Source organism: Cheilinus undulatus, linkage group 23 (assembly GCF_018320785.1).
Source record: "Cheilinus undulatus linkage group 23, ASM1832078v1, whole genome shotgun sequence".
NCBI lineage: Eukaryota > Metazoa > Chordata > Actinopteri > Labriformes > Labridae > Cheilinus > Cheilinus undulatus.
In genome coordinates, this window is record NC_054887.1 from 23,694,974 (window position 1) to 23,709,683 (window position 14,710).

The window sequence follows — 14,710 nt, forward strand, 5'->3', positions numbered from 1 at the left end:
CTTTAACTTGTTGAGGTCTTTTGTTAAATGTTTTACCCACTTTAGCTAGATAAATTTCCCGTATATATCAGTGATTTTCATAGGAACCCTGCACATTAAGACATAATTACTTTATTAGATTAACAGCAGTTTATCTTATACATACGTTATACTAAGAATCCCTTATTTTCTAAGTTTAGAGAAAATTTTAACGACATATTTACAGGTAGGCTGCCATTGTTGTGCAATGCACTCTGGGTAGAGATGCTGACACATGGTTCCTTATTATTTAATTTGCCCTGAGTGAAGTTTTAGTGAAGAGAGAAAGAAGTTACTGTAATGTAGACTGAGGTGAGTGCAATCAGAAAGATGTTGGAAGAGAAAGAATGCAATCATATGCCATCACTTACCCAGAGTGCATTGCACAAGAGTTGCAGCCTACATGGGGATTTTCCACATATTTTTTTTTAAATGTAGAAACTGGCTGTGTTTCTTTGTACAACAAAGACATTGATGTTAATCTGATACAGTCAGTAGGTCTTGATAAGAAGGGTTTTCTTAAAGGAATGTGAGGAGGAAACCTGAATGTAACAGACATTGCCACCAGATGTCGCTGTCACAGCTCTTTATAACAGAGCTAAAGGATGTTGCTCTGTCATAATTACCACAGACCTCTTCTTCATACTCATGTGTGCTCAAATAAGGTTTTTGATCTTTTTATACATCCTATTAGCATCAGATCTAAAAGTTAAATCCTCCCCGGAGAGGAGAGGAGAGGAGGTTGCACTGTCCTGCTAAATACGGGCTTTTTCTATTTTAAACAGTTATGCTGTGATGTGGATAAAGGGCTTGTGTTTAGCTTGGTGGCTCGTGGCTTGTGTATCTAATAATTTTCCTTAATCAGAACTCTGCTTTATATTTTGAGATGGAGGAATGTCTCTAACGAGCGTGGATTACTCTGAAATAATCCAGGAAAACAAAGCAGAGTGGAGTGACCCTGTCTCACCAGCATGAGTCAAGCGTTTGTCTCTTCTTCCGATAACAAACTCACATGGCTGATTAGAATTGATGAGCGGCTGATTAGATAACATCTTTTGTAAGTGCCTTTGTCTGCACTAAATGCTACACAAAGGGGTTATGCATCAGCTTTACAGTCAGTGGGGGGTGAAAACTCGATATCCCCTTTTCATAGTTTATCTTAAGAGTGAGTGATTGTTGTTAAGAGTAAATAAAGTTGCCTGAATCTGATCAGTTACTAATTTAATCCATGACTACTACTCTACTCCTTATCCCCTTCTTTTTGCTTCTCTTCTACATTTTTAGCAGAGGAAATTTTGGCATGTCTCTGTTTTGGTGAAGCTTAACGAATGGTTTATACTCTAATTTTAGTTTCCTTTTTTGTATTTTTCTTAATTGAGAAATATCTTAGCACAATGCATGACATTTATGACAATTACTTGCTAAACCTCTGCTGTATTTTTATCCTAATGTAATGTAATATATATATAATATTACAGTATAAATAGAGTGACTACAGCTGCATGGCGTCCGATCCAACATTAATTTGGAGCGAGTTGTATTTCAATTAATGATTTTAATCCTGAAAGAATAGCTTTATTAAAGACAGACATTTTAAGACCTAAATTCCTCAAACAAGGGCAAAAACCAATCATTAAAAAATGAAAAAATAATATTTAAAAATGCAGTGAATCAAAAAATAAAGTTAAGTGAAAGAAATAATTTAAAATAATACTTAAAATATATATATATTTTTGTCCTTTGTAGGTTTTTTGTTATAAAGTAAGGGGGCATGGTACTGGATTTTTGCCAATATTTGATATGTCATTATTTTAGCCGATACTTAAACCAACACTAAACTGTCTTTATTGTTAAAAACACCAGGAGTCTCCTGTGCAAAGAGAGTCTGAGTCGAGTAAAGCTGGGAAGGATGCCCTGGAGTAGATGGTCTGGTAGTTTTTTTTTTTTTTAATTTGGGGCATCGTTCAAAATTTTCAGGGCATTTGAATGTTGGTTGGGTTCTTTTGTGACCTCCTGGATGAGCCGTTGATGCACTCTTGGGGTAATTTTGGCAGGCCAGCCACTCCTGGGGTTTGCCATGGTTCAAAATTTTCTCCATTTGTGGATTATGGCTCTCACTGTGACCAGCAGGTCTAGATGTTGTTTTGGGCTCTTTTAAGACTTTCCAGATGAGTCATCAATGCCCACCTGGAGTAGTTTGGCAGGACGGCCCTTTCTGGGGATGTTCATCACAGTTCCAAGTTTTCCCAACTGTGGATAATGGCTCTCACTGTGACCTACAGGCTTTTAGATGTTGTTCTGGGTTCTTTTGTGACCTCCTGCATGTTGTGTTTGCTTTAATACGTCCAGATCTTTAAGCCATGGATTATATACAGTCCTACTAAGAAGTTTGATTTTGTTGTCATTAAAATATTGAATTTATTCTGATAGCATTAGAAAGCATGGTTGCTATGGTCTGAAAGTTCATTGATATTATTGTTTACATGATGAACTTGTATCTAAAGCCCTTTAGCACTACTAAGTGATGTAGCAGCTTCAGCTCGGTCAAACTCTCTGTAACTGTAGGTGTCGACATGTAGGTTAACAGTGTTTAACCTACATATCATCATCAGACCCAGTCGTCCCATCATCCCCTGCGTCTGTCTCCAGGTCATGTGATAATAACCGGCGGCATTTGGGCTGTAACCTTAGCTGGCGGTGTGGGGGTTAACATTAGAACAACTGTTTGGAGTGGCGTGGCGCCAGCCAGCACACTGAAAGGTCACAAGGATTTGACTGACCTTCCCTGCACTCTTGGACACACCCTCCTGCCATCACTTACATGTTTGTTTATGCCTCACTTTACCTGCTGGAGTCCATAGTTTGGTTTATATCAGAGCTACAAAAGAGTGTTAAAATAGAAGGTATGAGGTAGAGAGGACTCAGGGACGCATGAGTCCAGGAAAAAGTGATGGAAAATGTTTTTGGCTGGAGTGGTTTCTTGGTAGACGGGACGCCACACAATGCATGGTTTGGATTTCAAGGTGTTTCCTGGTGTCGCTGAGCGGATTCTATGAAAGAGGGATGATGTGCATAGTGTGGAGGGAGAGGTTCAGCAGTGAGAGACGGTCGGTATTTATAGCCGGTGTTAGAGCCAGCGCCATGGTGATGAAAGCTGCCCCACAACCTCGATCATCTGCCGAGTCCTGCTGTCTGTGTTTGGGTACAAGTCTGCTGATGTGTTTGTGTCAGCGGGTATTGTTTATATGTGGGCTCTGCGGTCCACCACAAGGTGTCTCATCTTCACTACGAAGCAAAGTTTTTAATTTGTCATACAGTGTGGGCTTTAGATCGCTAGAGAGATAGATAGATGCTTTAATAATCCTGAGGGTGATTCAGCTGTTGAGACTGTGGTTTAAGAGCTACTGACTCTACAGAGAGAGAGGGATAAGAGCAATAATAGCATGATGAATCTGACCTGTAGTGGGGTTCCCAAACTTTGGCATACCAAGGATCTCTTGAAGTCTTACAGAGACAATAAGGTTCACACTAGACAGCTCCCTTTAATACAGTGTCACTCAACCCTGCTCAGTTAGAGCAGAATTATTGAAAAATACCTTTGCAAGAGCAACGATCTAAGTGGCAGTAAAAATAAGTTAAAAATGGCAAAAAAGTGAAAAGTGGCATAATCGGCATAAATTGGAAAAAACTGGGTGAAAAGTGGCTAAATGGGTGAGAAGTGACAAAACAATGAGTTAAAGGTGGCAGAAATGGGCAAACAGCAGCAAAAAGGTGGGAAAATGGACAAAACGCAGCAGGGTGGAAAGATGGGGAAAAAATGGGCGTAAAGTGGCAAAAAAGGGGAAAAAATTGAAAATGGCGAAAAGCAGGATAAAAGTGGCCAAAACTGATGATAAAGAGCAAAAAATTTGAAAAAAGTGGCAAAAAAGGGCTATAACTAGCAAAAGGTGGGGAAAATGAGCAATAAGTAACAGAGTGGAAAAAATGGCAAAAAATGGCATAAAAGGGGAAAAACAACAAAAAGCAGGACAAAGTGGCTAAAACTGGTGATGAAAAGCAAAAACAGGATTGAAGTGGCAAAATAGGCTAAAAGCAGCAAAAGTTTGGAAAAATGGGCGAAAAAGGGGAAAAAATTGAAAATTGCAAAAAGTAGGCTTTAGTTAACCTTTCACGTCAGATGGATGTGTTTCACACATCCATCTGGGAAAGCTTCAATAGGAAATGTTTTGGAAAAGGCAGAGGCTTTGAAAAAAAGTTGGAGTGTGATTGGACGTTCTGTCTGTCACATCTCTATGGGCCAATAAGAGTAACAAAACACGTGACGTAGCCGCTATCGAGCTGCGCGTGCGCAGCTACCGAGGACTTACGCGAAACATGGCAACTATAGACATGTAAGTACACGACTTTTGTCGTTTTTGAAATGAAAAATGGCAAAAAATGGCATAAAAGGGGAAAAACAACAAAAAATGTCCAAAAAATGGGCAAAAATGGGAGAAAAAGGTTTAAAACAGTGGCAAAAATAAGTTAAAAGCAGTGAAAGTCGGGAAAAATGGGCATTTGGGGAAAAAGGGCAAAAAATTCCAGATAGCAAAAAGAAGGATAAGTCGGCAAAAACTGGTGATGAAGAGCAAAAACAGGACAAAAGTGGCTAAAATTGGCTAAAAGCAGAAAAAAAATATTAAAAAATGGCAAAGAGATGGGAAATTGGGCAAAAAATTGCAAATATGGGCAATGGAAATAAACAGACAAAAAATAAAGGTTGACAATTAAATCCTGCTAAAGAAGTGTGGGAAACAAACTGGTTACCTTGACTTACAATAGATAATTTCTGAGGTCAAAGTTTCCCTTTTTTGAGGTTTTCAGGGTGAATAATTCTCTAAATTGACACATAAAAGAGCCAAAAATCATCACAAAAAGCCACATGTGGCTCAAGAGCCACGCGTTGAGTATCACTGCTTTAGTAGTTTTATTTAGTGACATTCTGATATATGGAAAATTTAACTGTCTGAGGTAAATCATGGGAAAAATGAACATTTACATGATAACTTATGTAAGTTGCTGTCTTTACATACAAAATACTATTTAACATTTCACTCTTTATTTATCTATATTTAAAGATTTATTTTTGGGCTTTTGCCTTTATTTTGATAGGACAGGGGGTGGAGTAGGACATCAGGACAGTAGGTAATGATATGCTGGAAAGGAGCTGCAGGATGGTCTTGATAACCGGCCGCCTGCTTGGCGGCCTGTTCGACCTTTGTGGGGCTACAGGATCAGTATCAGTTTATAGTCCAAATGCAGTATGGGGCACATACAAGGTCTTATAGTTTGGTTTTACATCACTGAATATGCAAACAGACAAGCACATACCACATTCAAAACAAGAACAAGTTAGACCAAAGTAACAACAAACTGGTGAACAAATAAGCTTAAAAAAGCCAAAGGACATTCTGATTGTCAGACTGACCTGTTGGCCCGATGGCAGGATGCAGGAAGCGTCAGCTGCACCACAAAACATCTCTATCCATCTGTTAAAAATATCACTCACCGCAGAATTAATTGGTTTACCCAGAGTATCAACTCAATCATTTCCACACTGATTATAATTTCTGTTGTCTCTGGAGTCACACACAAGCCTCAGTGCCCACAGACTTTACAGTAAAACTCACACGGGACATGTTAATGTGGTGAGGAATAACTGCTGCCCACTGGGCTTCTCTCTTCTTGACCTCATGCCTCAAATACTGTCGTATTTGTGTGCTGCCTGAAATTGTGGTCATACAAAACTGAAACGGTCATGTTGACCCGTTTTCTTTAGGCTTTCTTTTTAGTTTGCTGAAGCGTATTGCAAGCGTTCAGCTCTGCATGCTGCAAAACGGTAAATCACTGTGTTGACTAGTACATTCATGCTTAAAAGGTCACGTGAACATTTTGGGACTCTGCTTGTTGAAAAAGTTGCTGTAGTTTTGGATTTAAAGAAGAGGGATTATAAAGTTATCAAACTGATGCAGTAATGATAGTTTCAGAGCATAAGTAACATTGGTAGCATTAACTAAAATTTGTACCAAGGTTGGTCTCCTCTTGCAAGAGCAGGTGGGAACTCTAACTCAGTGGATAGCTTCACCCAGGATGCAAATGTGTCTAACAATACAACAATACCCAAACACATATAAATATATCTAAAAAACTTCTAATATATATCTCAACAATCTACCCAAGGGCATGATGGGGGACTCTGGTCACACATACCCCAGATTTGAAACTGTATTGAAGTAGTCCGGCCTGTCAATTTCAATTTCAATGTGCTTTATTGGCATGAACAGATCAGTTACTGACAAAGCAGTGTAAAAAATAAAAATGCATTAAATATTTACACATACTATAAACTTGAATGTAAAATATTTCCACAAATTTCCACAAAAAATCTGATTATAACAGAAAACAATAAGACTAAAAAATAATAGAAATCAAAATAATTTTTTAAATAAAAAAACAATAATAATAATTAAAAGTAAAATAAATAAAATTCAGTGTGTTTGTTGGGAAGAGACTGATTGGTTGTCCCTCAGGTAATGGCAGGATTTAATGCATTTAGCAGCATCTATACAGACAATTCTGTGTTCTCCTAACATGTCAGTTGTTTCCTGTCAATCTCACAAGACATTTTTCAATAAAACAAGAAATCTTGTGACATTTTAGTCATGCTAGATCTTGAACTATCGTTCAAAACTATAGTGTATAGTACAGAACTATAATGAAAAAAGATGCCATCCTTATGCAATATTAGTGCATATACAGTTGTTTACTCTTGGGAGCGGTCAGGCACGTGCCGTTGAGGGGCCACCTCACACCTCTGCTTTGTGTGCATGTGTTCGAGCATTATCAGCACTATAAAGAGAGCTATAACAAAGATGAGCAATGTGATCCCTGGCTCGCTGTCTCCTGGCTGCTCCCCGCCGGGTTTATAAGACACAGCTAATCCTCCTCACCTAAAAACAGAAGCCGAGAAAACCGAGCGAGTCGAGGCGCAGCACGAGTTCAGGCGGGATGTTTGGGTTCATTTTTTGGAGGAGGTGGGGTGAGACGGGGTGAGTCTTTTCCTGGCAGGCTTACAGTTTAAAAGATGAGAGAGGCAGGGGCAGATGGTTTGAATGGGCAAGGCCAAGGGGTTCTGTCTCACATGCATCACACTCAAACAAACATGACCACAGAGAGTCCACCAGTGCCTCGCATAGCTGCCCGGAGTTCCGACTGGGAGCCACACTTCCGTGGAGAAAATGACATCAGTGAATTTTCCAAACTCTCACCTCAGCTCACACAAACAAACACCCAGAAACTTCTGTGCTTCGACAGCCACTGAGCACATCTACACGGACATCATAGGTGTGTTGATCTGACCTTTTTAGCTGCAGGTTCAAAAGGTTAGATCCTCTTGTCTCTATGATGGACTGAAGGTCTCTGTCACAAGCTTGGCACTGTGGCTAGACCACGTCCCTGGTCATGTGACTTTAAGTCTGAGAAGCTGCTGTTCAGGAAGTTCCCACAGTATATTGAATGATTTCTGCTTTTTACATGAAAGGGCGCTCCGCAGATTTAGTGATTTACAGAGAGGAAGCTATACAGAGAGACAAGACAGTATTGGCTTGTTTTTTACTTGAATTTTTAGTTTAGTCTCTGGGTCATACTTCAGATTTAAAGGACTTTAAGCTCCTGAGATCTTTTGTTTAGAATGCATTTGTAGTTTCTCCCACTTATTTGGAATCAGTAGGACCGGATAAGTTGAACAGGAAGTAGCTTTGACCAAAAATTATGTCCAAAACCTCCTGAATGTCCTGTCCTCTACAGAAAATACCACACTGGTTAGGTTTTAGAGCAGGTATTTTGACTTTGTGTCAGCCAGTCTGTTAGTTATTGGAGGTCTTTAGTAAGTAAGAAATTACCTTATTTTGACCATGGAGCAACAAAATTTACACTTAAAGTTCTGAATTTCTTGGAAATTTTAAATTCCATAATCCACACAAATGCTCCAAAATAAAAAAAGAATTATTGAAAATTTCTGTGAAAATTCTTTAACATATTTTTAAAGTAAAGTCAGTAAAGTATTCTTAAAGAACCCAAAAATTTCTTCAAATATTCCCCAACCAGGGTATCTGCGGGGTCTTGAAAAGTATTAAAAGGTGATAAATTAATTTTGGGAAAATTAAGACCCTTAAAAATTATTAAAAAGTCTTATCACGACTTTATAAAGTCTTAAATTTTGAAAGTATTTTTCAAATCCAAGAGTTTGAGTCCCAAAAACATCATAAATATGTGTGAATTTATTCATTTTATTAAAAAACAAAGATGAACAGGTACATAAAAAACTAGGCTATTGTGGGTGCGTTCGTAAATTGTCTCTGAGAGCGCCAGAGCGAGCGGGCGGGTGGAAATTCAGAAGCACGAAGATTTACTATCCCAGCCTATTTGAATTTTGTTGTATCATGGTGGTCTATAGTCTTTAAGTTAAAAATATCACTGATGTAAATGGTTACAGCTTGAAGTGGCGGTGAGGTATTAAAAAATATTGAGAAGGTCTTGAAAAAGTCTTAAAAAGGTATTGAAATTAACTTCAAGATTCCTGCATATACCCTGCCAACTGTTTCAGTGACTCTTACATTCTAATAAAAATTCCCCCAAAATTTCCATGTGAACTCCAGAAGTTTGTGAAGCAAAATCCTCAAAATTTCAAAGCAAAGTTCCCCTAAATTTTCTCATAAAATTCCCCAAAATCTACAATTAAATTTTGTAGAATCCCATGAAAATGACAGAAAATTCCCCGACATCCAAATTCCCTGAATTTCCATGACGTTTTTGAAAAAATTTGAAGGACCTCATCCCCCATCCCAAAAAAACCCAGTCTAACTCCCAAAAGTTTGTTGATAAATTTCTAAGATTTTATGAAAATTTCTTTAAATATCTAAAATTTCTTATAAAATTCCTTGAATTTATAAAGGTATTCACACAAATGTAATAAAAATTGCAGAAACTCCCCAGAGCATCCAAACATGTTCCCTGACATTTCAATGAAAATTGTTTAAAATTTTAAAAGGCCAAATTTCCAATCAAATTCCCCAAATTTACTTGTATATTTTCCCCCTTTTCTGTGAAAATACCTAAAAATTTCAAAGCAAATTCCCTTAAAAACTTACAATTGAATTCCCAAATTTACACGAAAAAGCCCAAAATTTCAAAACAAATTCCGCCAAACAAATTTCTCAAATTCATATTAAAATACCTTAAGAATTCAAAGCAAATTTCTCCCAAAACTTCAAATGAAACATACAATCACATCCTCAAAATTTCCACGAATTCCACTGGTTTGTTATCATAATTATTTATTTTAATGAACTTGAATTATAACCTAATTTTCTTTCATTTCACTTAATGTATGACAACGTTGTGCAATGACGGTGTTAACAAATAAACCCATCACCTTGACTGACTGGTGCCAAAACATTAATTAAAAACTACCAATCTATGTGCCCAGAATTTATATTTAAGTTGTAGTGGTGTCAGTGTTATTTAATTTTAACAAGAGTCAGATTGAAGTTCAGATTCTGGGGTTGTGACAACCCTACACAGGGTTCATTGTCTCTAAGTCCACATTACTACTGTCCTGTGTCAAGTAATGAAGATTTCCTGTTTTCTTCTTATCTTCCTCTCAGTTTGAGTTGTACTCTGAAGCCAGCATCGCCCTGCTCCACCTCAAAACCCCGCAGGATTTCACCGACCTGACCCAGCAGGCTAAGAAGAACCTGACCCTGGATGGGAAAGAGTTAACTATCAGTCCTGCGTACTTGTTCTGGGACCTCACTGCCATCTCACAGGTAGACCTCATTCCCATTATACTAGTTAACGACTGTTGAAATGTTAAATGTGATTTTTCAGCACAACACAGTTAATACAAATAGTTGTGTTGATATTTAAGGCTGAATTATGATATATTCTGCCAATATATATACTGGCAGAAATAATTATTCTCTTGACAAATTGTGTCTTCTACATGACCATATATCAATGTTTCACACTTAAGTAGCTTGTGGTAAATCTGCTTTAATGGTTATGGCATTATGGCAGATGTTGTGGCTGATAAGGGACAGAAGGAAGGAGGGAGTGGACATGTCTTATCCTCCCTTCCTCCTAGATCTGATATGACATTTTAAAGGCATTTTTAAAACCCAATGGTTGCTAAACCAACAGAACATCTAAACAGAACATACGCTAAATGGACAAAAGTATTCGGACACCTGACCATTACACCAGCAGAGACTGTAATGACATTATATTCAAATACATGTACTTTATTATGGAGTTGGCCCCTTTTTGCAGCTATAACATCCTCCACTCTTTTTGGAAGGCTTTCCCTAACATTATGGAAGGTTTCTGTGGGAATTTGAGTCCACTCTTTCTGTAGAGCATTTATGAGGTCAGGTGCTGATGCTGATGAAGGCCTCGCTTGCTATCTCCGTTCCAGGTCATCCTAATGGTGCTTGATGAAGCCAGTCAAGTTCTTCCACACAGAACCCATTAAATCATGTCTTTATAGTCCTTGCTTTGAGCACTGTGGCACAGCCATGTTAGAAAAGGGACTTCTGCAAACTGTTGCCACAAAGTTGGAAGCATAGTATTGTCCAAAATATGTTGATATGTTGAAGCATTGAGGTTACCCTTCACTGGAAAACAGCCCCATACCATTATCTGTCCTCCACCAAACTGATTGAAACACCTTAAATCAATAATATGTGTTATTAAAACAAGGAAGTGTGCCAGTAATTGTTATTTTAACCCCTTTTTTCCCCCTCCTCAGTCCAAACAAGATGAAGACGTGTCCGCCAGCAGATTTGAGGACAATGAAGAGCTCCGCTACTCTCTGCGCTCCGTGGAAAGACACGCTCCATGGGTTCGGCATATCTTCATAGTCACCAATGGGCAGATTCCCTCATGGCTCAACCTGGATAACCCCAGAGTGACGGTCGTCACGCACAAGGTAATCTGACGGTTACTTCAGTCATTTCTCAGATTTAGTATCACACACTCCCAGCATTTGTCATGGTTTTGATCGAACTGCAAACAGACCCAAACAGTTATTTAACTTTTTCATAGTTATTCTGAGCTGTAAGACTTTTATTTCAATTTGTAATTTAATTTAATGTTTTCCGTGTTTTGGTATACATCCAGGATATCTTCCAGAACCACAGTCATCTTCCCACTTTCAGCTCCCCTGCCATAGAGACACACATCCATCGAATCCCAGGACTCTCTCAGAAGTTCATTTACCTCAACGATGATGTGATGTTTGGTAAAGAAGTCTGGCCGGACGACTTCTACAGCCACTCCAAAGGGCAGAAGGTAAGAGTATTAAATCCCTTACGAAGAGGTCTTTGGAATCAACCTTTTACCACTGCTTTCCTCATGTCCCTGCAGGTGTATCTTACCTGGCCTGTCCCCAACTGTGCAGAGGGCTGCCCAGGATCCTGGATCAAAGATGGCTACTGTGACAAAGCCTGCAACAACTCTGCCTGTGACTGGGACGGAGGAGACTGCCTTGGTGAAGAGAGCATCACCGCCTTTGTATAAAGAGGCTGGTTTACTTCACTCGATGCTAATATGTCCCATTTTTCTCAAACAGGTACAGCAGGGAACAGTCGGTTTGCAGCTGGGGTTGGTGGCGGTGTGCCTGGAGGAGCTGGTGGGCAGGTGTGGCAGTTTGCAGGAGGACTAGGAGGTCTCGGGGGGACGTCGTACTGCAATCAAGGCTGCGCTAACTCCTGGTTGGCAGACAAGTTCTGTGACCAGGCCTGCAACGTGCTCACTTGTGGTTTTGATGTGGGAGACTGTGGCACAGGTGAGTAAAATTACACTTGTTAGTGCTTTTTTATGAACTTTTAAATCAGTCATCAGCCATGGTTTTTAAAATGTTTTTTTGTTGTTGTTGTTGTTGTAGAGCACTTTGGAGAGCTTTACCGTGTGACCCTCCTGAGGAATCAAAGTCTTTATACCCTCCCTGTGGGTGAAACCCGGCCGTATTTCAGCTTCGGCAAGCTGGCTCGACGAGTTTCAGAGGCTCACGTCAGCGACAACAACGCCGTTCGCCACACCTCTGTCGCCAACAAATGGAAGACCATCCACCTGCTACTACACTCCGGCCAAAACGCCACTCAAATCCAGTACAACCTCACCTTCCAGAGGGACGATGACACAGAGTTCACGATGGGCTTCACTGTAGCTGTTGACACCCGTGTGGTTCCTCAGGCTAACCTTTCCCGTGCAGCGAGCAAAGACGGGGCCAAAGAACCAACACCGACCCCTACTCCAGAGCCGGTCTTCCCTTTCTCGGATATTCCTGAGGACAAACGCGCTCCAAAGATCCAGAAGAAGCAGCCTGGTGATTCTGAAGTTGTCATAGAAGTTCCGTCCCTGAACGTCTCGCTGCTTCCTGCTGCTTTGCGCAGCGAGCTGCAAAAACTGGAGGAAAAGCTCCTCATTGGGGACATAACCATGAAGGGTTATAACCTCACAAAGGCTGAAATACTGAAAGCTTATAAAGTAGAGCAGAAGACTAAAGAGTCACATCCTGACAATGAAGGTGCAGCTAAAGTCAAGGGAAAACCTTCCAAAGGCCTAGAAGGAGAGAAGATTGAAGGAGAAGAACCTGTAAAAGCAAAATCTGTAAATATCAACCAAAAAAGTCAGAGGGTAAAGGAAGAAATACCCAAGGAAGACACAGCTGTGCAGAAGAAACCAGTCACTCCTCTTATTACAGTTCAGATTGATGATCAGCAGACGAAGGAACCCATGACCCCCAAACAATATAAGCTAAACGCTGGAATCGAAAAGCCGATGATTTCCAAACTGTTAGGAAGCATTGCCAAAGGCAAGAGCACAGAAAATCAGGGAGAACCAGGGGACGCCGCAGGAGGAGGTGCGGTGAGGAGGAGACTCCAGCACTTCACGTCATCAGACAGAGGCTTCCTGCCCTGGGAGAGGAAGAAATACTTCCAAGGACTGCTCGAGGTAACTTCCACTGTTATGCCAGTTTAGCATTCTGATTCTTTAATTTAATCTTATTTGAAACTACTACCTATAATATGTATAAAAAAGATAAATTTACTAACCAAACTAAACCAACCAAAGGAGAAAGCACAGCAAACACAGCCATTGCAATGATGGTAAGCATAACGCCAGATGGATGTCAGAAATGTTGGATCAGCTTGTTTATTTTGGCAACAACATGAGATTTTATATGATTTTCCACAAACTGACATGGAGAGAAGCTGGACTGAAATTGCTGTAATGGGTGTAGCAGGTTCCTAACAGCTAATCACATTTATGTCTTTTATTCAAAAGTCACAATTGAAAAGACTTAACAGTAATCTCTGGTGACTGGCTAGTGTTTAAACTTTTCATCATCTCTAATTTCTAATACATATATTTTTTGTGATGACTCTCTAGGAGGAGGAGCGTCTACAAAGAGAGTTGTCATATGAGACTGATGGCGCCGCTACCGGTCGAAAGCTGAAGGACACTTTCGCTGACTCGTTGCGCTACGTCAACAAGCTGCTCAACAGCCAGTTCGGATTCACGTCCCGCAAAGTCCCAGCACACATGCCGCACATGATCGACCGTCTCATCATGCAGGAGCTGCAGGACACGTACGCTTGATCCAGATTCTTTGTTCAGATCTTTAGTTATTTATGACGATGCGTTATGTTAACTGCTCCTCTTTTTACTTAGATTCCCAGAGGAGTTCGACAAGACATCAGCACACCGTGTTCGCCACTCAGAAGACATGCAGTTCGCCTTTTCATACTTCTACTTCCTGATGAGCGCTCAGCAGCAGCTCAACGTGTCTGAGGTGTTTGATGAGATTGATACAGATCACTCAGGCGTCCTTTCTGACCGAGAGATTCGAACTCTCGCTACGAGAATTCATGAACTGCCGCTAAGCCTGCAGGTCGGTCAAAGATTTCACACTGTTTGCATTTAAACCCTTTAATAATAATATACAGATTCCAGTTCTTATGTGTAATTTTTTATCCGTCTTGTGTATTATTTAGGATCTGACTGGCCTGGAGCAGATGTTGATAAACTGCTCAAAGTCTCTACCGACTAACCTGACCCAGCTCCACCTGGTGAGCCCAACACAGGAGGCATATTATGACCCCAGCATGGTGAGTTAGAAAACTGACAGCTCTAAACTGCTGTTTTGTAGCAATATCTCCACGTAATTCATCATATATTATATATCAGCTTTAAAACTAATGAAACACTATAGAAGTTAAATTATCTGGCTGATATTCTGTCCTTCTACAGCCTCCTGTAACAAAAGGCCTCATCCTGCACTGTAAGCCCATCACAGAGCGCATCCACAAAGCCTTTAGAGACCAGAATAAGTACAAGTAAGATCCATGTGCCATCATTGCATTTGACAGTTGCATACCTTTGGCAGAGTTTCCCTTGTTAAGCTTCTCTGATGTACAGGTTCGAGATCATGGGGGAGGAGGAGATAGCGTTCAAAATGGTGCGAACAAATGTGTCCCATGTGGTCGGACAGTTAGATGACATCAGGAAGAATCCAAGGTAAGAAGCACTCTGGATTTTTTGTGTTTTTTCTGTGATTCAACCATTTATTTGATAATAATCTCCTAAGACC

At 40.0% G+C, this 14,710-nt stretch overlaps 1 protein-coding gene across 2 annotated transcripts in view; it reads left to right on the forward strand.

Annotated features, from left to right (window-relative positions):
- The window catches only part of gnptab (N-acetylglucosamine-1-phosphate transferase subunits alpha and beta), a 37,421-nt gene that overhangs the window by 11,450 nt on the left and 11,261 nt on the right, over positions 1 to 14,710 (forward strand). The window contains exons 8-18 of one of the 2 annotated variants that reach the window (XM_041781005.1): positions 9,723 to 9,884; positions 10,865 to 11,044; positions 11,236 to 11,406; positions 11,482 to 11,605; positions 11,687 to 11,902; positions 12,002 to 13,071; positions 13,510 to 13,709; positions 13,792 to 14,011; positions 14,115 to 14,228; positions 14,371 to 14,456; positions 14,539 to 14,637. In XM_041781005.1, coding sequence (XP_041636939.1) covers positions 9,723 to 9,884; positions 10,865 to 11,044; positions 11,236 to 11,406; positions 11,482 to 11,605; positions 11,687 to 11,902; positions 12,002 to 13,071; positions 13,510 to 13,709; positions 13,792 to 14,011; positions 14,115 to 14,228; positions 14,371 to 14,456; positions 14,539 to 14,637 — 2,642 coding nt within the window. Of the gene's footprint in view, positions 1 to 9,722; positions 9,885 to 10,864; positions 11,045 to 11,235; positions 11,606 to 11,686; positions 11,903 to 12,001; positions 13,072 to 13,509; positions 13,710 to 13,791; positions 14,012 to 14,114; positions 14,229 to 14,370; positions 14,457 to 14,538; positions 14,638 to 14,710 lie in introns of both variants that reach the window. The other variant, XM_041781004.1, reaches the window with a different exon arrangement.